Genomic DNA, 23,447 nt, shown 5'->3' with positions numbered 1-23,447 from the left:
TTAGGGCTGATGTGCTTCCCAATGTTATTAAATCACAGAACTAAATACAAAATGCCTTTTTGTTCATCTGAAACAGAAAACATCTTAAAAAACCCCAAACATCCTCAGGAAGCAATGCAGATGCATGTGGGGTAAATGTGAGGAGAGGTTGTTTCCTGAAAATTTCCTTGATTTTGGAGTTCTCCAACACACCAGAGCAGCTGTTGAGCACTGATTCAGTCGCCTTGAAGAGCTGGTGACTAACAAGTATAAAAATTACAGACTGTTGTGGTTTTATTCATGAGGAGAAAAGCAGGGTTTGAAAGTGAGGAAGCAAAGAGAACAGTCTGCCTTTGCTTAGGGGGAGCAGACAGTGGGAAATGCTTTCTGCTGTCCAGGAGCCCCTGCTCCTTTCAGAACAGCAGGAATGGCTCTCACAGGGGAGGGCTGGGAAAGGCTGAGCTCCCAAGATAAGTAGGGAGATTTTGAAAAAGCCTCAGCAGGCTCCAGGGACTTGGTTATTTGGAAAATCCGGTGGGTAAGTGGCTCAGTGACAGCCGTGGGGGCAGGGCTGTTTTTCCCAGCTCAGTTCCATGTACAGCATTTGGATGGGAGGAATGTTCATGATGGATCTGCTCCTCAGCCTATGGCACCATCACTGACATTAAGCAGGTCACAGGATCCCAGCTGGGATAATCCCAGTTGGGTTTGGAAGTGACCTCTGGAGATCATCCAGTGCCACCCCCCTGCTGGGGCAGGGTCACCCAGAGCAGGTGACACAGGGATATATCCAGGTGGGTTTGGGATGTCTCCAGAGAGGGACACTCCAAGCCCTCCCTGGGCAGCTGTTTCACAGCTCTGCCACCCTCCATGGAAGGAATTTCTTCCTCAGGTGGTGGAATTTCTTGTGTTTCAGTTTCTGACCATTACTGCTCGTCCTGTTGCTGAGCACTGCTGGAAAGAGCCTGGCACTATCCCCTGACACCCTTAGAGATATTTATATGGAGTGATAAGATCCATGGTGAAATGTCATGTTGAAGATAGAGCCAGTGTGTCTGTCCCTTCTAGAAGTTCTGTCCAGGGCTTTTTTCTCACTTTACCTGCTCCAAAATCCATCTCTGGAGAACCCCCAAGCACTGGGATGTGCTGGTTTGTTGTGTGTACATAGCACTTGAGATCAAATCTGGGTTTATTCACTGCCAGCAAGACAACCTCACATCTCCTTTTCCTTTCTAATGTATTATTTACATGCACTTGACAAATATCCTTGGCAGCACGAGCTCAGCTCCATGATTGCTTTTCCAACTGAAATAGTCCCCCCGAGCTTGGAGCGGCGTGTGGCCTTTGGAGCACGAGAAAAAAACAGCTGCTCTGCTCTTTGCTGAGGTTATCATATCACAGGAGCCACAACAAGATGTTTTATTCACAGTTTAATAGTGATTACAGAAAATAAAGGTCATGTAAAAGAGCTGGCATTGTCTCCCCAGCTTCCAGCATGAGCTGGTGGTGTTGGGCCAGCGAGGAGCGCCCGTTCCCGGGGGGATTCTGCCCAGGGAGCTCGGATCTCCCTTCACTGCCCATCCAGCACATCCAGCCCTCTGCAGGTTTATTTTTCCAGTGGGCCCTGATCTCTCTGTGGAGGATTACCTGCTCTGATTGCCTGCAGTAGCAGGGCACTGGACTCAATAACCCCACGCTTCCCTCCAGCCCCATCCTGGGATTCCAGCGGTGAAGGCGGCCGGAGAACTCAGCCGCTCTTTAATCCCGTTAGTCCTCCCGAAACAGCACAGCTGGAACTTCCTCTCAACCAAATCACTCCCTTAATTCCAGGCAGCTGCACAGGGGCAGCCCCAGCACGGCTGCTGGGGACCCACAAGGGCAGGGAGACAGGATGGGAATGGAGGGAATGAAGGCAGCACTGCCCTGGTGGAGTCTGGAGCGTGTGTGAGGAGTGAGAGGAGCTGCCAGAAGCTCCCTGACACCATCAGTAACCACTAGAAACAACATCATCTTCAACCCCAGCTCTGTGGATTTGCTGGGGAACAACCAGAAGACAGAAGGGTTTTGTTATTTAGATCTAAAATCACTGGTTAGAAGCTCTGAAATAAAACACTTTCATTTATTCTGGTCAGTTTAACAGAAACTGAATGTATTCTTTGCAGCTGTTTCCAACCTGGATGAATATTGATATGTTTGATCAGTCCTTTTGAAAGTTGTCATGAAAAACATCACTGGTTTTTCATTCCCCAAAGAGAAAACCCATAAAAAAAAATGGATTAAATCCATTTTTTTTAACTAACAAAAATTTTCAAGCAGGAAGGGATTATTTTGTATTATACAGAACTGAATGAATGTCACCATTTCTCAGTGCACTGTGACAAGCTGAAATTCTTCATCCTCAGGCAAGCAGAGCTCTTGTCACCAGAGAGCCCCTGAGAGATGCATGGGGCAGGAGCATTGACAAACAGCACACCCAGCCCCTGAATTACCAATTCAAGCAATTATTAAATGATAATTAAATAATCAAATCACCAATTTAAGCACAGGGGGCTTTCTCATGGAATATTTTGCCTTTGCAAATAGAGGGGGGAATATCAGGCTTGAGCCTGTGGTTGTCAATTCATAACCTACTTCTCAGAGATGCAATTTAGGAGGCAGGCGAGTGTGAGAAGATTTGGGTCAAAGGCAGTGAATGGTGGCACGTGACTGAAAAGCAGGGAGGCCTTGAAGTGTTTTATCTCCATATTTTTAAATGAATTGATAGGATTTGCTTTTAGAAATGCTTTATCTTGAGAATTGCTATCCTCTGCTGCTTTTAGAAGGTTAAAAAATAGAGGAATTAAAATCTCTGTGAATGACGTGATTCAGCTGAATCAAATGGTGGTTTTCCCTCCCCCCCCTCTTGTTTTTATTTCCTCAAAAACTGGGAAAAAAAGGTAAATAGCCATGGGTTGATTCTGGGAGGGAGCTGGAAATGCCCTTGTTTTTTAAGCTGGAGAGAACATCCAGCCCTGTGGGGTGCAGGGAGGCACAGCTGGATGTTCCTGACACCTTGTTCAGATGGAAGGGCAGGAAGAGGCAGGATGCTCCTGACACCTTGTTCAGATGGAGGGGGAGGAGGAGGAGTGAGAACTGGATGCTCCTGCCATGTTATTTAGGTGGAGGGGCAGGATGAGGCACAGCTGGATGTTCCTGCCACATTATTCAGATGGAAGGGCAGGAAGAGGCAGAGCTGGATGCTCCAGCCATGTTATTCAGATGGAGAATTGAGGAGGAGGCAGAGCTGCAGCTGCTGTGGGCAGCCTGACCTTGTGCTCAGCCCAGACATCTGCAGCAGACCTGGCTTCCTGAGCTTCTCCTTGATTAAAGCAGGCAGCAAGGCCAGAGAGCTCTGCCACCCGCCTGCCCCCAGCTCTGCTGCCTTTCCCAGGGTCCCAGAACTGTCAGTCTGTCTGTCTGTCTGTCTGTCTGTCTGTCCCCAGCTCTCAGAGCAGCCTCTCCTCACCAGTGCAGTGGCTGCTTCTCATCATTCCCTCTCATCCTTCCTCAGTGTATGATCCCAGGGTGTTCTGACCTCACATCTCTGCTCAGGAGTGGCCATGGGCTGAGCTGAGAGTGCTTGGAAAAGAAGCAAAGGTGGAGAAATTTGCTGTGGAGCAAAGGGCAGGAGAACAAACTGATTTCTTGCAGCCCCTGGTCTGACCTTCTTTAAAGTTCTGTAGTCCTAATCCTAACTGGTGTCTGGAATTTACTCTTCAGGAAAAGCAGGAGGGGGTGTTGCCTTCTGTGAATGCAAAAAGCAAAGCTCTGGCATTTGTGATCCATCCTTTTATAGCAGCTGGAGAATTAAACGTGCCTCCTCATCCCAGAGTATTTATGACCCTGGTGTTCTTGCTTGTGCCCTGATCTGGATGTCACCCTGAAGGAGCAGCACTCCTGTGACCTGCTGGATGTCACAGGAACTGCTTGGTGTCTGAGCTCTAGGTTTTGGAATCTTTAGTACAGCAGCAGTGTATTAAAGAGGAGAGGAAACAAGGAGCAACAGCAGGTTTGCTTACTCACAACTTTCCTTCCTAGCCAAAGGAAGGCTGGGATGTTCTCAGTGCTCACCAGCTCCTTATAACCTGTTCCACCTCTGATTTCTTCTCAGGATCCAGCTGCTGTAGAAGCTCACTGTACCTACCTCACCTCGGGCACTGCCCTCGTGCTGTGCCTGCAGAGGCCCAATGCTGTGAAGAAGCTGATGGATCTCCTGGGACCAGAGGATCCTCAACTGGCCCAAGCACTGGATCCATGCCTCTGGAGGGCTCAGTATGGCACCAGCACAGTCCAGAATGGATTTTATGGTAGGTTTTTGTAAAAGAAAACTCCAAATAGACAATATGTTATGTATTGTTCCCTCCTGTACTGTCACTACAGAGCCAGCACTGGAGACCATTATTCCCTAGAAAGGTTTCCCTGTGTTCTTGTGGCTGAGCTGAGTGTGTCTCAAGCAATGAAATATTCTCCCACAAGATATATTCCACAAGGGTTCTTCCCAGAGCAGCCTTAGCTCTGGTTTTATCAGAACAGATTTCCTTTGATCTCTCCCCTTCTTGGTCATTTTGTACTTTTATCTTGGTTATTTTGGAATTATCCCCAAGAACCCATCTGTCTTCCCTGCTTGTGTGTCCCTTCCTGATGTCTCCATTACCCATTGGCCAATTCCAAGATTTCACAAAGACTGCAGGACCCTGAGTTCCTGTCACAGCTCACAATGCTGATGGCTGGCTGGAGAGAGGAGATCCAAACCTGCTCTGGCTGAGGGAAACTCAGCTGCTTCTCATCTGGAAAGGCTCTTTCCAGCTGGCACATGGGCAGAGGCACAAGTCAGCATCCTTGGAATGCTGAACCATCCCAGCTCCTCTGCCAGCAGGGAAGCACAGGGATGTTGCAGTGTGTGTGTGGTGGGGGTGAAGGATGGGAAAATGGGAATTATCCCTGGAGAGAGCAGCCTGTGGAGACCCCAACATTATTGCCACAAGGAAGGAAGGATGTAATTCCAAAATTCACATGGAATTAAGTGTGGTTAGCTCCCTGCCTGTGTTTCTCCTCAGTGTTGCACTGATTTTGCACCAATACTTAAAGGAATATAAAAATAATAAAGTGGTAATTTCTGTAAACTCAGGTGAGCTGGCAGGCACTGTGTGCCCTCAAATCCCAGAAGAACTTTCCTGACAAGATCCATTGGATTATTTGGCTCTTCCCATTGCACCCTGGGCTGTGAAATCACTCCCCTTTTCATCCATACCGAGTAGGCTGCTGAGGACTGGCAGGGAGTGAAGGAGCCACAGCTTGGGAAGGAGAACCAACCCCTTGCTGCAGGACCTTCTTTAACCCTGAGGATCTGGACTCAGGCAGGAGAAATCTCTCACCACGATCCCACAGGATCCCACAGCATTTGGGAGTGGGAGTGACTGAAGAGCAGGATCTACTTACACAAAAAAAGTGCTCAGGGCTCTCCAATACTTTTCCATTGTCAGCCCCTGTTTCTCTTGCTCTTGAGATGAATGGATTGTGTATCCAGATTGCTCTGAAACTCCTCAGTCATGGCTAACAATGGCTAATAAATATCCCAAATTTCAGATGTTTGCTACAGTTGGAGCATCCCCAGCACAACTCAGTGAAAATGAGCAAGGGAAGCTGAATCTCATCCCATTTTTGCTGGGAGGTACAGGGAGCTCATTCACAAATGGCCCACAAAGCCCTCCCTGCACACATTCCAGGAGCAGGGATGCAGCTGTAGCTAACCCTGATGGATCTGGCCCAGTTGCTCTGCTCTGGAGCCATCTATCCATAAGGAAAGGAGTGTTCCTAACCCCCTGCACCTCCCAGAGCTTGTCCTCCAACACAGATGAAACATTTACCTACAAGTTAAACTGGAAGAACCTTCAGTGAGTAACTGGGGGACTGTGCAAACCCATCTTCCTTTCCTAGGAGGGAACACCAAGCTTTCCTAGTTTTTCTCCAGCTGGGGAAGAACTTCAGTTAATGCCTGAAGCAGAGCAAACTCTCACTTTTCCTCCCAAAGTGACAGGGGAAATGCAATTTAGACGAAGATGGGGTTCCAGTGAAACTGGTGAACCAAGAAATGCAGCTTTAATCCTCTGGGGCTCAGCTGCAGAGGTGAACCTGCACCCTCTCATCTCTTCTGGGAAGACATTGGACTGTGCTTTTTCCTGCATCCAAAGAGCTCCTGCATGTGCACCCTACACTGTCTTGTACCTTGAGCAAAGTGAGGATAAAATGCTCATTTTGGGAGTGTTTGTGTTCTCTGTAATGTCACAAATAATGGAAGCACAGAAGGTTTGGTGTGGAGGTATGGAAAGGATCGAGCCCAGCTCATACACTGGGATTTACACAACCTCAGGATTGTAAACTGCTGCCTTAAGGGCTATACAAAACCTGGAATTATGGAGCTCCAACAGGGCTGAGTGCTCTCAGGTGGGATCCTTTGAATGGGTAGCCTCAAAGGTGGTAATATTTCAGAGGATATTTGTATCCCAGGACCATGGATCTGTGCCAGCACACTGACAATCTATCTAAACTCCAATAGAAATAGCTTTTCCCTCTCTAATATTTTCCATCCACAATCTCCAAACATTCTGAGGAATGCTTTATAACACTGTTGCTTTATAGGGAAATATTCAGCTGCTAAGCCTGGAGGGACCTCTGGAGTCACTGAGTTCAGTTAATTCCCTCACAGACAGCCCCATCACGTTTTCCTTCCATAAGCACCCACCCCAACTGGATGGATGTCACAGAGCTTTGAGACCTAAAAATCTTCTTACATTTTCAAACTTAAATATAGCCACATATACTTTGTGCCCATTTATTCCTGTGCCATTATCTGGACTTTATTTTAAGTAGCTCTTTTTACACCTCTGACCTTTTCTACCCTGAAGTATTTATCAGAAACCAGATTTGTTTCTCAGCTTTGGGTCGTGTTGGGTCAAACAAGCCAAGGTCTGATTTAACTCTTTAGATGATTCTCCATTTCCCCAGTCATCCTCATGTCATTTCTCTGACTGTTCCAGTCTCAATTTACCTTTCTTGACCAGAGGTGAACAGAAAAATGGACTTCCATCAGCAATGCCTCGTTCTAATTCTGGTTTCCATGGTCAGTCAGAGTTCCCAGCATATTTGGAACCTACATTATTGTTCCTAAGTACATTTGTTTTACTAACCAGTAGCTCTCCCCCTTCGGTGAGGGCAGCCTGGTGTGATCCAGAAGCAAGGGAACAGGATTTAGAGCTGGAATTGAAAGGTTTCACAGTCTCCTTAACATTCCCTCAGCTCCTCTGTTAGGAAATAGAAGGAGTCTTGTTTACACGAGGAGGCTGCTGAGTGATAGTAGGACAGAATCAAAATACCAAGGACGCAATGGAATTATTCTAAATATAATGGTTTAAAATGTTTGCTATTACTGTACAGAACAGCTGGCCTTTAAAGCAATTACTGCAGTGAGTTGCACATCATCAATCTCTCCAAAAGATGAGTGTGAGTCTAGAGAATGTTTAATTCATGGCCTGAGAGAATCTTCTCATTGTATTTATCTCTCAGGCTCCAGATCCTATCCAATGGCTGTCCGGGATGTGAAGCTGTTTTTCCCAGAAGGGCTGTGCTGTGCCCAGTGTCAGACAGGGCAGGAACAGGAGGTAGGAATCTGCCCTTTCCTGAGCTTTATCCTGCTGTGCCAGAGCAGCAGCTTTGGCCCTGCTATCCCGTGATTTCTCTCCTATTATGCTTTAGATAATGCAGCTCTGGATGTGTTTCCTGAGCTGATCCTGGGGGTGTTCCTCCCTCTGCACTGACCCAGCAGCCTCGGTGGGGAAGAGCTGCTGCAAGATCTGTGTGTTCAGCAAGCTCTGCTGTAAATTTGGGAGGGCTCAGGGCTGGTGCTCCCAAATGATCAACACAGCTTTGGAAGCAGGGACAGCAGCCTCACCCTGACTGCTAAACCACGCTTGACCCAGGAGCTGCTTTTTTACCTGCTTTGTGTCATTCAGGGATGGGATGGCTGATGATGTGAAAAGGATTGGGATGTGCTCAGCCAAGGCATGGAAATGTTTGAGCTTTGCTGTGGCTCAGAGGTGATCCAGCTGAGATGGTCCTGTCAGGAGATGAGCTCTGGAAATGGCCACATCTCATGTGGGTGAGCAGCTCAGTGCTGGGCAACCTGGCTGTGCCAGTTCCTTCAGGGACACAGGGAGCTGCTACACCCCAGCGTGGCACTGGGTAAAGCTGTCACACTCTCACAAGTCTGGTTTGAGCTCCTGGCCTTGAAAAGCTGAGAGCAGAGACCTTAGAATGATGTGTCTGGATATGGGACCTTGAAAAGGATGATGAGATGCTGCACTGAATTAAGCCTCAATTAAAAAGAAGAATGCATGCAAAATGTTCTTGTATCTCCAGACAAGCAGGTGTTTTCTAGGCTGGCAATTACAGAAATACACGACAGCAACAAAAGCTTTACAGCTTGCCTGGATCAGTACTTGAGGAGTGTTATCTCTCCTCATTAGGTAATGTGTTCACATGACTTGCTTCTCTCTCTCTCCCTCCCTCCCTCCCTTTCCTCCCGCAGATCCAGAACCTGAAACATGACCCCATCCTCAGCCTGGGAGTCAGGAAGCAGCGCAAGATCCTAACCCGTGACCCGAGGGGACATCCCAGTGTCCTGGGCTCCGAGCAGCCAGGCAGTCCTGGTAAGGAAATGTAACTCCTGTTGGAGATTGGGACTGCTATTGATTAATTGGACAGCAAGACAAACCATCTGGTGGCAGCAAGAGTGGGTATTGATGTCCTCTCAGAAGGGAGAGACAGCTCTGAGCTGCAGAGAACAGCTCCAGGGAAGTCCAGCCTTTAACTGTTCAGCTGCCAGCACTTCAGGGGTTCTTTACACACAGCTGCCCACGAGGGCTGACCTTAACAGCAGCAGCAGAGCAAGCACTGACAACACAGCTGCTGTCAGACCAGCACATGTTCCTCTCTGAACCCTTCCCAGGTGTCTCAGCACAACCCTGGTGCTTTGTGTCCATTCAGAGCCTCCCCTGGACAGGCAGGAGTGCAGGGCTGGGCAGTGTGAGCTGTTTTGTGCTCTGAGTAGATAAATATCACTTGGTGCAGGGAGTGCTGCTGGCAGCGTGGCCAGAGGCCTCTCCTGAGCAGGGCTGAGAGCTCCTTCAGCTCCCACTGCTGCTGAGCAGCTGCCAGCTCCAAACAGCTCCCAGCTATGGCCAGGCTGACTCTGATTGGGAGTGAAGCCTCAGCCAGGCTGACACTTCCTGGGATGCAGCAGCTTCTCAGGGCCTTTCCTGCTGATTTGACTTGATAGACATGTGTAAACACAGCTGGGCTGCAGGGGCAGGAGATGGCACTGACACGAGGGGATGCTCCCACCTTGGGATGTTGTGGATTGATCCCAAGCCTTTATAAACAAGCAAGGACCAGGTGAAGCATCCCTGTGGTGCTCCCTGGGGAACAGAATTGTTTAGAACCAGGCTATTCCCATTCCTGTAGCTTCAGTTCTGATGTGACTGATGTGGGCAGCTCAGAAAATGTTCCTGTGCTACACCAGATCACTGCAGTCCTTAATCCCAGGAGTGCAACCACAGGATTGTTGTGGATGGGAGAGCAGCAGGATAAAAAAGGACAGAATCACCCAGCCCTGCCTGACACAGGACTTTGGGGGGGCATTGGTCACATACCAGCAGGTGCAGAAGTGCAAGGAGGGGGTGGTAAATCAAGTCCTCTGCTCCTGGGGTGAACACCAAGTCACTTTTGTGCAAGGGGTCCCTGAAGGAGGATTTGTCCCAAGGTATTTGGAAAGGATGTTTTCCCATGATCTTAGTGCACACTGGGAAGGGAGCAGGTTTGCTGTGACCGAATCACTAGATTTGTAGAAGAGATTGCATCAAATAAAATAACAAAATGGCTTGTTGTGGAGAGAGCACAGGTATTCTGCAGGCTTTTCACAGCTCAGTGTCGGGAGCTAATCTCAAAATACATGCCCCTAATTTCCTGCTGCACGGGGATATCTTAGCTTTGAAGATGCCTAAGCAGAATAAAAAGGAAAGCAGTGTACAGCCCTGATGTGTTTATGTCTCAGAAAATGTATTTCAAAGAGTTACTGCCCTGGAAAAGCAAGTCCACGTGATCTCTGAACTGTCAGGCACGATCTCGTAAGTGCCTCCAGCAAAGCAGACACATCACTCACGTTCTGGGCTCATCTTGGACACTAGAGGAAGCTCTTGCACACAAGGAAACCTCCTTCCAGCAAATAATTATCACAAAGCTGCTGCCTAATGGACAGACAGATTTATCATGAGGAAAATATGAAGTACATTAAGCCTCACGTATGCTGAGCAGAATTACATTTGGGATTATAAAAGCAGCTGGATTAGCAGCTTTCTCTGCTTGGAAAAAATGAAAATGGAATAGTATCTCCTGTAGCAAACCAGCAGCTGTCCTTGTCTGACTCCTGAAATGGGGTCACTCCTGCTGTCTTGTGATCTCCAGACAGGGACACAAAGGCATGCAGCAGCTCGGGATCAGCATCCCAGGGCACATCCCGGGAGAGATCCCAGGAGAGATCCCAGGAGAGATCCCAGGGCACATCCTGGGACAGATCCCAGGGCACATCCCAGGGCACATCCCAGGAGAGATCCCAGGAGAGATCCCAGGAGAGATCCCAGGGCACATCCCAGGAGAGATCCCAGGAGAGATCCCAGGAGAGATCCCAGGGCACATCCCGGGAGAGATCCCAGGAGAGATCCCAGGGCACATCCCAGGAGAGATCCCAGGAGAGATCCCAGGGCACATCCCAGGAGAGATCCCAGGAGAGATCCCAGGAGAGATCCCAGGGCACATCCCGGGAGAGATCCCAGGAGAGATCCCAGGAGAGATCCCAGGGCACATCCCAGGAGAGATCCCAGGAGAGATCCCAGGGCACATCCCAGGAGAGATCCCAGGAGAGATCCCAGGGCACATCCCAGGGCACATCCTGGGACAGATCCCAGGGCACATCCCAGGACACATCCCAGGACAGATCCCAGGGCACATCCCAGGACAGATCCCAGGGCACATCCCAGGACAGATCCCAGGAGGAATCCCAGGACAGATCCCAGGGCACATCCCAGGACAGATCCCAACCCCACAGTGCCTCTGACTGCCACGGACGTGTCTGTGCCACACAGAGGCACTGAGAGGGCTCAGAGGTGCTGGGGGGAGAGACCAAATAAGTATTTTGCTCTTTTTCTATCAGATCAGGCATTGCTGGAGAAGCTCTGCCAGAGCACCTGCCTGGTGCTGCCTGGGATAATCCTGCAGGGTTCGGAGCCCCCCCCGTACGTGGAGCTGCTGGAGGAGCTCGTGGGCAGCGGCTTTGTGGTGACCGGAGCTCGCCTGGCTGTGCTGGACTCACCTCAGGCTCTCTGCATCTCCCAGATGCTCAGCAGGGCCAAGGGCAGTGTTGCAGCAAAGGTATGGAACAGCTGGAGCTGGGCTTTGCTTCCTCAGCATAAAAGAAGAGCCTTGCAATGCCTTGCTCTGGTGTGCTGCCCCGAGGCTTTGGTGGCACGATTGCAACACTGCAGCTGAGCCCTGGCACCTCTGGTGAGTAATGTGGGCACTGGGGACACTTCCTGGTGTTCCTGCATCCCTGGGAGCCCTCAGCACCATCCTCATGGGAATGGCCCATCCATCACTCATTTATTGAATGTTTCATTCCAGTCAGCCATCACCTTGTTCTGTGTGCTCTGCTGCTGTCTCCTGTTTTGTTTCTCCATATAAATACAGTTTCTATTTCCCTCTCTGTAATCACACCCCTTTAATCCCCCTCTACAATGCTAAAAACCCTTCTTCTTCTTGGACTGTGTCCTGGAGCCTGAGGCAGATTTCCCACCTGCAGTGTTGCCTCCAGCTCTGGGGTTCCCAGCACAGGAAGGACCTGGAGCTGCTGGAGCCAGTCCAGAGGAGGCACCAGGATGATCAGAGGGATGGAGCAGCTCTGCTGTGAGGACAGGCTGAGGGAATTGTGATTGTTCACCAGGAGAACAAAAGGCTTTGGGGTGACCTAACTGTAGCCTTTATGTGATGGAGCTACAAGATGGAGAGAGACTATTTACAAGGGATGGAGGGACAGGACACAGGGAATGGCTTCCCAGTGCCAGAGGGCAGGGCTGGATGGGATATTGGGAAGGAATTGTTCCCTGGGAGGGTGGGCAGGCCCTGGCACAGGGTGCCCAGAGAAGCTGTGGCTGCCCCTGGATCCCTGGAAGTGTCCAAGTGGGACAGTGGAAGGTGTCCCTGCCATGGCAGGGGTGGCACTGGATGGGTTTGGAGGTCCCTTCCCACCCAGGCCATTCTGTGGCTCTCAGTAGGTCCAGCCCAGCCTGAGGTTTGGACACAGGATGTGCTGCTGGCCTGAGCTGACATTGCTCCACAGCAACACAATACCAGGCCCAGACTGCTTTCCTCTTGGTGTAGGAGAAACCCACCCAGTCAGGAACCTTGCCTGGGCAAAGCTGGGAGGTGGAATGTGCAGGGAAGTGCTGTCAGCAGCAGAGTAAACAAGGGGGAAAAGTAATTACAGTGGCAGTAGCAAACCAAGAGTCACCTGAGGGCTGTCAGACCACAGCAGGCCCTTCACAAAACACAAACATTTGGGCTTCCAGCTCTCAGCTCTAAGTCTTGGGTGTTATCTGTAATAGGAACATGTAAGATCTTTTCAGGTTGTGCTTTTTAAAACTGACAGCATCCCTTTGAAGTACATCTGTATGGAACAGCAATTACATCTAGCAGCCAATTAGTGTAAGCACTGCTTGCCTGTCCCCTGAATCCCCTGAGGATCCATCCCTCTGCACATGGAATGTGCACAGCTCTCTAGGAAGGACAAATCAGCACTGGGGGAGCAGAGCCATCCCTCCTTCCTCCTGCCAGAGATAAATGGCCCTGGCAGAGCTGGCGTGTTTCCAGAAGGATCTGTCACTGCTGAGCTAAAGGTGAATGTTACAGCCTTTGCTCTCCCTCTAGAAGGGAGATGGGCTGCTCCAAGTAACGAGTGTTTCTGCTGCAGTATCTCAGTATTTACCTGTATTGGTGTTCCTGCTTCCAGCAGAGCTAGGGACTGAATAACACAGCCAGACACTCTGCTGGTTTCATTCTGAGGGCAGCAGCAACACTGGTGGGCTGTGGGGATCACAGACAGCTCAGCCACGGCACTGGCTCTGCCTGGAAGGATCTGTGCCTCCTGCTCCTCACCCATCAGGCAGACTTAGAGACTTGTTCAAGTGCAGAGCAGCACCAAAGCTCTGTTGTCCCTCTCTTGCAGTGCTCCCTGTTGAAGGATGGGTTGTGCCTGGTGCTGGCAGCACAGTGGGACAGCGCTGTCACCTCGCTGGGCTCTCTGCTGGACAGGTAAGGAGCAGCTCCTGCCCTCCCTCAGGGCACCTCTCTTTTCTGTGCTGCTGCTCAGGGCAGCTGCCACTCAAGGGCAGCTCACTGAGCACAGTTACCTTGTTCATGGGTCAGTCACTGAGTCATGGAATGGATTAGCTTGGAAAAGATCAAATCCAGCCAGGAACCCAGTACCACCCATGTTCACCATTAAACCAGGCCCTCAAGTGCCACATCCACACATTTTAACACTTCCAGGGATGGGGATCCCATCAGTGCCCTGGGCAGCTGTGCCAGTGCCTGGCCACCCTTCCTATGAAGGAATATTCCCAATATCCAACCTGAGCCTCCCCTGGCCCAGCCTGAGGCTGTTTCCTCTCCTCCTGTCCCTGTTCCCTGGGAGCAGAGCCCAACTCCCCCCGGCTGTCCCCTCCTGTCAGGGAGTTGTGCAGAGCCAGAAGGGCCCCCTGAGCCTCCTTTTCTCCAGGCTGAGCCCCTTTCCAAGCTCCCTCAGCTGCTCCTGCTGCTCCAGCCCCTTCCCAGCTCTGTTCCCTTCCCTGGACATGCTCCAGCCCCTCGGTGTCTGCCTTGTGAGGGGCCCAATACCTGAGAGTGTCCCCCAGTGTCCTGTGTCCTCTACTCAGGACCTTTAAAAACCCAGTTGTGTTCTTTGTTAAGGACCTGCAGTGTCCATAAGGCTCAGCAGCAGGGTTCCATGAACACAGGGAATTCTCTGAAATAAGGACTCACATTGGGAATAGACCTGCTGATTCAATAAAATTCCTAGGAGAAATATCTTAGCAGATTTTATGTTTGCTGTGAAGAAAAAAAACACCCAAAAAACCAAACCTTAAAATAAATGCCAGAAAGCAAAATCAAAAATTTGCCTCTTAAATAAATCACCAGAAACGCTGGGTAGAGGATGTATAAGCCTGGAAAAACAAACAGAACCCCTCTGCAGGGACTGATTAGTGAAACAGAGTGATTAGCAGGGCAATTAACCCTGTGTTCCCCAGAGGGAAGGGCTCCCTGCACGAGGCTGGTATTTGGCAGTGGCATGTGCAGCTCTGCACATGGCTCCTCTGGCACAGGAACCAAGAGTCACATTTGTGCCACATCCCATGTGGAGCAGCCCAGCAGCCACGCCAAAAAGCCCATCCTGACTTTGGCTGTAGCCTCTGGAGCACTTCCAGAAAGTGCTGCCAGTGGGACAGGAGTCAGGGATTCAGGGATGCTGGAGTTTGAATCCCAGGAGTCAGGGATTCAGGGATGCTGGAGTTTGCAGGCACCAAGGGATCAGAGCTCAGCATCCACGTTGCTGCACCTCAGAGTTCTCATACTTTGCAGAAATGTTCTCAGGGCCACACCTGGGAGGAATGGTTGGAATTTCATCGGTAACTTCTCATAAATGTTTTTAAGCTACTGACAGCATTTTGACTTTGCTTCCATTAATTTAAAATCACACCCTTGGAAGCCACATCCCAAACCTTCTGCTCTGCAAGGGGAGAAAAATAGCAAATTACCCAAGACCTTTGTGGTGAGATTTCTCCCACTCTTTCTCTTGTTGACAATGAAAAAAAAAAAAAAAAAAGTGAACTTTAGGGAGGCCTGGAGGTCACTGCTGGAGGTTGTTCTGGGAGAGTCACTCAAGATCCCCCCCAGCTCTTTATTTTCCCCATGGCTGCTGTTTAAGAGGATGAGCTCCAGCACTTCCCTCTCCTTCAGGCTGGATGTGTTTCCAGGGGCCAGTCCCTTCCAGACACCTCCTGTGGCTTCTCCTGGCTCTCAGAGAGCCGAGGGGCTGAGCAGGGAGTGGGCAGGAACAGCTGCCAATCTCTGCACCTTCACCCCCCTCCTGCTCTGTACAAAGGATGAACTTCTGTGCTGAGCTCCAAAATACAAATGTGTAACTTATGGGGGTCAGGAGGCATTTCCAAAGTGCAGGATCTACCCCCAAACAACAGGATCTACCCTCAAACAGCAGGGTCCACTCCCAAATAACAAGATCTACCCCCAAAAAGCAGGATCCAAACTGCAGGGTCCACTCTGCCTGTCCCCCCAGTGCCAGAAGCAATGATCACAGAGCCTTTTCAAACCAGCTCTACAAAAAAAAACAACAAAAAAACAAACCACACCAACATTTTTGCCTTCATGACAGAAAATGCCTGTGGAAGGGAGGGGCAGCAAGGTGTGCCCGAGGGTGGGAGGAAGGAGGGCTCTCATCCTCAGGGAGATCAGGAGCTCACACCCTTATTGTCTCCCAAGCCTTCGAACTTTTTAAAATCAGCCTGACTTCACTGGTGCCTCCCAAGGACACTTCATGCCAAGACATCTTCAATTTAAATAACGCCAGAGGTTAATTACTCTTCCAGCTCCATCAGCCCTTCCTGTCCCGGATAAATCACTGGATATTTATCTCCCTCCTCTGCCAGGGCCCAGGATTCCAATACCTGCCCAATTCCCTGAATTTCAGCTGCACTGCTGGAGCCTCTCCTCGGTGAAGGGATTATTTTCCAGCCCTGGGGCTTGAGTCACAGCTGAGCCACATTTCTCTGGTTCTGTGCCATGGGGAGGAACGTTCCCATGGGTATGGAAGCCTGGCTGTGATGTCAGAGATGGGATAAGGAGGAATCAGGTGTTGAGAGGAACAATGTGGGCTCTGCCAGTCTAATTGCTCCTAGTCCTGAGCTTATTAAAGCTTTGCTAAGGCAGCTCTGGCAAGGAGAGACATTGAGATCCTTTTGGGGGTTTGGAGACAGCCCCAGCCCCTCCTTGCTGTGGTTGTTGAGCAGCAGGGCCTGCTCTGGCTGCTCTCTGGACATCCAGGGCATTATTTCTGCACCAAAACCAGCGAGCACACAAAAAGGGACACGAACAATGCAGGTGTGGGCACAAAAGCAGCCTGGGAGTTTGGTTTTCTGCCAAAAGTGGAGCCAAAGCAGGAATCTGGGAGAGTCTGGGAGCGTTCCAAGGGGAGCTCACAGGGCACAGGGAGGTGTTTGGAAGAGGTGAAGGAGCAGGGGGGGCCCCAGAGAGAGAAATGCCACCATCCTATCCACAGACAAGGGAAAACCATGTGGCACTTACCTTTCTTGTTCTGTCAGCATCCAGCTGCTTGGATGGCTCGGGATAAAGCATCTGAATTTTCCCTGTCATAACTTGTTTTCACAGCCACATTTCCTGGCTGCAGGGTGGCAGAGGCAAGAATTTACAGCAGTAGATTCAAAGCAACTCCTGGAAGGAAGGCATGCTCTGCTTTTTATGCATGACAAACCAGATTTAGCTGCCTTAAGAGGTGATGCTGATTCCACAGTGATTACTCCTCTATGGTTTTAAGCATTTAAAAAGCACTTTAAGATTGTCAGGACCTGTGTTGTGCACAGACTTAGCAGCTCACCTGGTTCATTCAGCTCACTAGTTTAGCTAAAGCACCCCCAAAACCGAGCTGCAGCAGGAGAAAATTACAGTTTAGGCCAGGCTTTGTGCCTTCCTGCCTTTAAGCCAGGGACTTCAATCAGAGCAGAAGCCAAGTGCTGAGGAACTTAGCTGGATGTTTTTCTCTCTGATGAAACATTCTTACCAAGTGTTAATTGCAGCTGGCAGGGAGCGATGTTATCCCTATAGGAAGCTCATCCTGGGGAGCTTTGGAGGGGAAGGAGGTGTAGAAATTAAAAAAAAAAAAAAAAAAAAAAAAAAAAAGAGAGAGAAAGAAATAAATGAATACATGGGGTGTAAATTCTCGGAGCTGTTGAAAACCAGTGAAGGGAAAACTGTTGCCAAGTACAATACCTGGATATGGGGGCAGGGAGCAGGGAGTGGTTTCCAGAGCCTCGGGAGAGTTTTCAAGCCTGAGGCTCTGAGTGTGCACGGACTCTGTTTAAAAGGCATTTCTGAAATTGGTACCTTGCCTTTCCATTTCTCTGGAATGATTTTGTGGTCAGGTCGTGTGTGGCTTGAGGAGGGCCAGAGCAAATCCAGGACTGGTGAGGCTGCTCCAGGCAGCTCAGGAAATCCTGGGATTGGGGGAAAACACCCGGATTATCTCAGTGGAGAAAAAGCCCCTTGCCCAGAGTGAAATACCCACATTTCTGTGCATTTCCCACTGCTCCAGAGCCATCGTTATGCAGCTGGACATGGCTGTTTGTTTGAAGGTTTGTATTTAAATAGTGCAAGGCCATTTACACAAAGCTTTGTAAAACCCAGGATTTAGCTGTGTAAAGAGGAGCAGAAACAGATGCCCATGGCTGGAGCTGCTGGCACAGAGCTCAGACCTCACCAGAGCTGGGTCATCCCCCAGCTGACACAGCAAACTAACCCTGCTTCCCTTTCTCTTTGCCCCCAGTGCCTGCTGGCAGAACCACTCAGTCCTGGACACTGCAGAGCATCTCCTTTATCCCCAAAATGAGAATCAGGCAAGTAGAGAAGTTAATGGTGTGGATATGTGTTCTTTGTGCTCCTGTGATGAAGGAAAATTGTTAATATTGGTTGAAATTTCCAAGAAAATTATAACTTTCGTGAGTCAGAGGTGGTGACAGCCCCAAGCCTTGAAGAACATGGGGAAGGTGGAACCCAAATCCTGTCAAACTGTCTCCCACATTGCAGTGGTGACACAGTTTTGAATCAAAACATTTGGAGATATTGATAAAGGTTCTATCTTTTCCATAGAAATTCTGTTACTTTTTGTGAAAAATCAACACTGAGAAAAATATCACGGAATCATGGAATGGTTTGGGTTGGAAGGGACCTTAAAGCTCATCCAGTCCCACACTTGTCATCGCAGGGACACCTTCCACTATCCCAGGCTGCTCCAAGCCCCATCCAGCCTGGCCTTGGACACTTCCAGGGATCCAGGGGCAGCCACAGCTGCTCTGGGCACCCTGTGCCAGGGCCTGCCCACCCTCACAATTTCAAATGTCTGTGATATTTGTCAAAAACAGTGACAGGAAATGTTCATTCAGCCCTATGGCCAAGCTGGCACAGGTCCTGTGTTCTGAAAGTTCCATTTCAGAAGCCCAAATCCAAGTGGAAGAGGAGGAGTGAAGCCATTTGCCATTCCAGGGATGGTCTAGCTGAATATTTTCTCGGTAATTCATCCCGAGAAAGGAAACACTGAGCTCCAGACATGTGGGCAGCTAATGGGAATAAACTGCATAAATACATTCAAAATTCGGGCTGTAATCATCAAAGTTTAGTTCCAAACAAATGAGAAGTTTGGATGGAGGAGGCAGAGCCTGAGGAGTTGGAATCAGGAGATGTAAAGTCCTGGTGGAGGTGTCCCTGCCCATGCCAGGGGGGTGGAGTGACATGAGCTTTAAGGTCCCTTCCAGCCCAAACCATTCTGTGATTCTGTGATAAAAGACCTGTGGAGAGTGAGAAATGATAGCAAGTGGACAAACCTCTCCTCTGGATCCCTTTTTATTCCCAATAAAAGCTCAGCAGGGGAGCGAGATGTGTTTGTAACCTCATCTAACACATCAGAGCTTCTGCCTTCAAGCACCAGTGCTCTAAGGATTGAGCCTTAAAAGACACCGAGCCCTCTTTGAAGTGTGCATTCCTGCTTTTAACACATCCCAAACTACCCCAACTTCCCCAAAGACACCAAGCTGCCGTTTCCAGCAGTGGGATCCCTGCGCTGCAGTGCCCTGCATTCTCTGCAGGGCTGTCACAGCCCAGTGCTGCTGCCAGGGTGCCAGGCTGTTGCCAAGGAATGTGACAGGGCAGCAAGTCCAGGCTGTCTCCTGATTTGCTTTGAAAGGACATTACATCTCTGTGCCTGCCATAAAATCCCTTCTGCTTCCCGGCGCAGGGGAACGAGCCTATCAGAGAGAGGCTTAGAGAGGGGTTTTGTGCCAGAGAGCAGAAAAAGCAAATATGCTCAGCCCTTCTCCCTGCTCCTGGCAGCCTGGGATGCACAATCTAATCCCTCTGGAAGCTGGGGCTGCTCGCAGGAGCTAGGGGTTTGGGGCAGGAATGCAGTCCTGGGACAGCAGCACATCTCCCTGGGGGTACAAACAGCACAGCAGCAGCTCCTGTTGGTTTTCCAGTGAGCCTTTCCCTCCCAAGTTCAGGGTAGGTTCAGGAAGCAGAGTGAGATCTGAGGAGCAAACACACCACAGAATCTGTTCCTCAAAGGATGGCCCCAGGAATGATGTTTGAGCCTCTGATCTCCTGCTAATGAGTTTATGAAATGTCAGCCAGGCTTTGCAGGGCAAAGCTAATGAGCAACAACACGATATCAGGCAAAGTTCAGGAGGGTTAAATGAACATGGGTTCCAAATCCTCAAGGTCTGAGCAGAGCTGCAGCCTTTCCTGGTGGAGTCAAGCCACAGAAGTGAAATGGAATATCATCCTCGCTCCCAGTGTGATTTGGGATTAGGCAATAGGATGAGAAATCAGCTTTCCAAATGTGGCCTGACATCTGTGCCTGGGCTGGTTGTGTGCCTGCTTCTGCTGCATTCCTGGAGCACCTTCCCCTGCCCAGGGAGCAGACAAATCCAGCCTTTGGGAGTTCCTCGTTCTCCCCACTGACCCTGCAGGTGCCAGGCACACTCAGCTCACATTTGGGAGTGACAGAGCCACGGTTTGTTGGTGCCACCATTAGGGGCTGGTGACCTTCCACAGGGGCGTCCCAGATGTTCCTGCAGCTGCTCCATGCCCAGATTGGGATGTCCCCAGTGGTCAGGGAGTGCCTGGGGCTGGACACTTCCCCTCACCTGCAGCAGGACATGGCTGTCCCTCAGTGACATCACTGACCTGCCACCATCACAGCAGCAGGGTGACACGGTCTCTGTCCCTCAGTGAGAGCCCACACGGAGCAGTCCAGCCTCCCCTGGCAGCACCAATCCCTCCACCCTCCCTGCAGACACCTGAAACGTGGAACTGGAGCAGAGCAAGACGGGAAACACCTCCCAGCCCCTCTTGGCATGAGCCCCTCAGCAGGAGGCAGAAGGGCTGCGGTCCCAGAAAAGAGACTGAAAAGCTGTGAGGAGAGGCAGGGCTGGCAGGAGGGGCTGGGGGCTGTGTGGGGTGGCAGCACAGCATCCCCAGTGCTCTGGGGCTGTGGTGCAGACTGGGCTGCAGCCCTTGGCAGCACATTGGCCTCTCCAGCTCGGAGAGAGCCGTGCCAGGGCTGCTCCAGGGCTGGGCTCGGGAAGAACAGGCAGAGCAGCCAGGGAGGGAGGAGATTTCCCACTTAGCACCTTGCTTGTTGTTGCTTTTCCTCAGTTCCTTGAAAACAAAACTCCTGAGTGTCACAAGCAGCAGGGGACACTCACAGCCACCTCCGTGCTGGGACTAATCCAGCCTGGGAGCAGCCTCTGCACAGGAAACCATGCACAGAACTCACAGCTCTCCTCCAACCCTTTCCTTGTTTTCTCCCCAGGCCCAGGAGCTGCTCTGCTGCCTTTTTGACTCCCTGACATCAGAGAGCATCCACCAAATTGAATGCCAGGATTGCTAGCAGACATGGGCAGTCCCCCAGGCTGTCCTTGGATCTCTGTGGAGATGGACACACAGCACAACCAGCTCTGAGAGCACTTTTGTTTGGAATTAAAACACAGTCTGAAGTGTGGCATTAGCATGGGTCAGAGAAATGAGAGTGGTGGAGGAAGGCTCAGCAGCCCAAAACAAACCCCTCTGAAATGTGGCCGTGCTTCCCACCGGAGTCCATCCAGAGACAATCTGCTTGTGTCCATCAGCAAAGCTTGGAGCACTGCTCTGGCTGGGAAAACCTCGGGAAGCAAATCCTGGGGCAGGTGTTCACTGCTGTGTCTCTCATGTGCCTGGGGACTCCACCTCCCCCAGGCCTCAAAGACTTCATGGAGAGACTCCTCTTGCTGCTCCTGTGATCTTTGAACCAAGGACAAACCCACAGCAAATGAAGTGGAAATAGTCAGAGGGAGAGCTGGATCCCTGGAGGTTCAGTACACCAGGACGAGCTGTTCAATAAGATTAAAAGCTGGACAGCTCAGTGTTCACCTGCCTCTGCTCCAGCAGCCCTGTCAGGGGCTGTGCCAGCCCACATCCTGCTCCCTCCCATGGGAACACGGCCCTGCCTCCTCTTCCTCCTCCTCCAGCAGCTGCTGATCCTGTCATCCTTCCTAGGAGCCTGAAGGAAAGGGAAGCTGGTGTTAATAGAAAGGCCCTCAGCATTCCTGGGACCCACTGGGGTTTTTTCCTTCTTTTCTTTAGGAAAGACTCTTCTCTGAGCCCAGGAGCCTCCAGTTCCCACCTGCCCTGCTCAGGCAAACTTAGACTCTGCCCTGGTGAGGCCTCACCTCAGGTCTGGGGCAGTTGTGGGTGCCACATCATCAGAAGGATCTAAAGCTGTTGGAGAGTGTCCAGAGGAGGGACATGGGCATGGGGAAGGCTCTGAGGAGCAGCTGAGGCACTTGGATTGTTCAGCTGGAGAAGGAGACTGAGGGCAGAGCTCAGCAGGGGCTGCAGCTCCTCCCGAGGGGCAGCTCCGGTCTCTGGGACAGGGACAGGAGCAGGGAACGGCTGGAGCTGGGCCAGGGCAGGCTCAGGCTGGAGATCAGGGAAAGGTTCTTCCCCCAGAGGTGCTGGCACTGCCCAGGGAATGGGCACAGCCCCGAGGCTGCCAGGGATGCCAAGGGTGGTTTTTTGGGGTGTCTGTGCAGGCTCAGGAGCTGGATCCATGATCCTTTTGGGTGCCTCAGGACATTCTGTCATTCTGTGCATGCTTCCAGTTCCAGCCATGGCAGAGGTGGCCAGGACAGTCCCTGTGAGTGTCCCAGAGGTGAGGGCAGAGCAGTGTGGCCAGCCCAGCTCTGGGGGCTGTGGACATCTGAGCCCCTTCTTCACACAGCCTTGGCCTCTGGAAGAGCCTGGGGTGAGCCCTCCTCCTCCTCCCTGCTCACACACACTGAGAAGGTGCCACCTCTGAGCTCTGTGCCTTTGCAGGTGAGATCCAAGTGCCCAGTAAATCCTGGAGCTGTCAGAGGTGTGGCCCTGCTCAGCTTCCTCAGCAGGGACCAGTCCTAGCACAGCCCCTGCCCTTCCCTGAACTATGGAGCAGCCAGACATTGTCACAGCCCCGTGTGAGGGGGGACACAGTGACCTGGCCTGGCCTCACACAGCATTTCAGTGTCAGAATCACAGAAACCCAGACTGCTTTGTGTTGGAACAAACCTTAAAACTCATCCAGTGCCACCCCCTGCTGTGGCCAGGGTCACCTTCCACTATCCCACCTTGCTCCAAGCCCTGCCCAACCTTGAAAGTTTCTCCCAACCTCTGCTCCCCAGCACTGTTCTGCTTGCATGGGCTCTCTGGGCTTTGTGGTAGGACCAAACATCTCCAGGAAGGAGCTGGAGAGGGAAGCAGGGAGCTGCCTGGTCCTTGGGGAGGAGGATGAGGTCCTTGGAGTCAGCGTGCTGGAGGAGCCTGCTCTGCTCCTGCAGATAAGTAGGCCATTTCCTGCACTCCAGGCGCATTTCTGTCATGCTTGTAAGCCCTGTATGGCTTTGAAACAAATGAAAATTAAAAGGATCCACCCCCAGCACTGGGGGAATTTCATCTGGAAAAGGAATGGAATAAAGACAGCAGCTGAGGGAGCGGCCCTGTGGAGCTGCAGGTGAGGAAGGGGCACACGGGGCCAGCAGCAGCCCTGACCCCACCAGCCTGGTGACACAAAGGGTCACAGAGCCCTGTCCCTGTCACCTGGGCCCTCAGAGCTGTGGGACTGAGAGCACAGGGAGCTGCACATCACGAGGGGATGCTCTGCTGAGTGCCAGCAGTCAGCCTGGGGAGGGGACATCCCAGTGGGACACCCCCAGCCTGTCTGGGCTTGGCAGGAGGACTCCCAGGAACTGAGACCAATTAATTCATTAATTCATAGAATTCATTAATAAAATCAGAGAATTATGAATGGTTTGGGTGTGAAGGGATCTTAAAGCCCATCCCAACCCTGCCAGCCACAGGAAGGGACACCTTCCCCTATCCCAGGCTGCTCCAAACCCCGTCCAGCCTGGCCTTGGACACTTCCAGGGATCCAGGGACAGCCACAGCTTCTCTGG

General features: G+C 51.0%; 1 protein-coding gene across 1 annotated transcript in view; it reads left to right on the top strand.

Annotated features, from left to right (window-relative positions):
• The window catches only part of DNAAF8 (dynein axonemal assembly factor 8), an 88,676-nt gene extending 66,990 nt beyond the window's left edge, over positions 1–21,686 (top strand). Inside the window, exons 26-32 of the mRNA XM_058849950.1 lie at positions 4,130–4,325; positions 7,582–7,676; positions 8,603–8,723; positions 11,282–11,499; positions 13,349–13,434; positions 17,756–17,825; positions 20,795–21,686. Coding sequence (XP_058705933.1) covers positions 4,130–4,325; positions 7,582–7,676; positions 8,603–8,723; positions 11,282–11,499; positions 13,349–13,434; positions 17,756–17,825; positions 20,795–20,872 — 864 coding nt within the window. The 3' untranslated portion in view covers positions 20,873–21,686. The remainder of the gene's footprint in view (positions 1–4,129; positions 4,326–7,581; positions 7,677–8,602; positions 8,724–11,281; positions 11,500–13,348; positions 13,435–17,755; positions 17,826–20,794) is intronic.
• Positions 21,687–23,447: the final 1,761 nt, after the last annotated feature.

Source organism: Poecile atricapillus, chromosome 14 (genome assembly GCF_030490865.1).
Source record: "Poecile atricapillus isolate bPoeAtr1 chromosome 14, bPoeAtr1.hap1, whole genome shotgun sequence".
NCBI classification, from domain to species: Eukaryota; Metazoa; Chordata; class Aves; order Passeriformes; family Paridae; genus Poecile; species Poecile atricapillus.
This window is presented reverse-complemented; position numbering and strand designations above follow the sequence as displayed.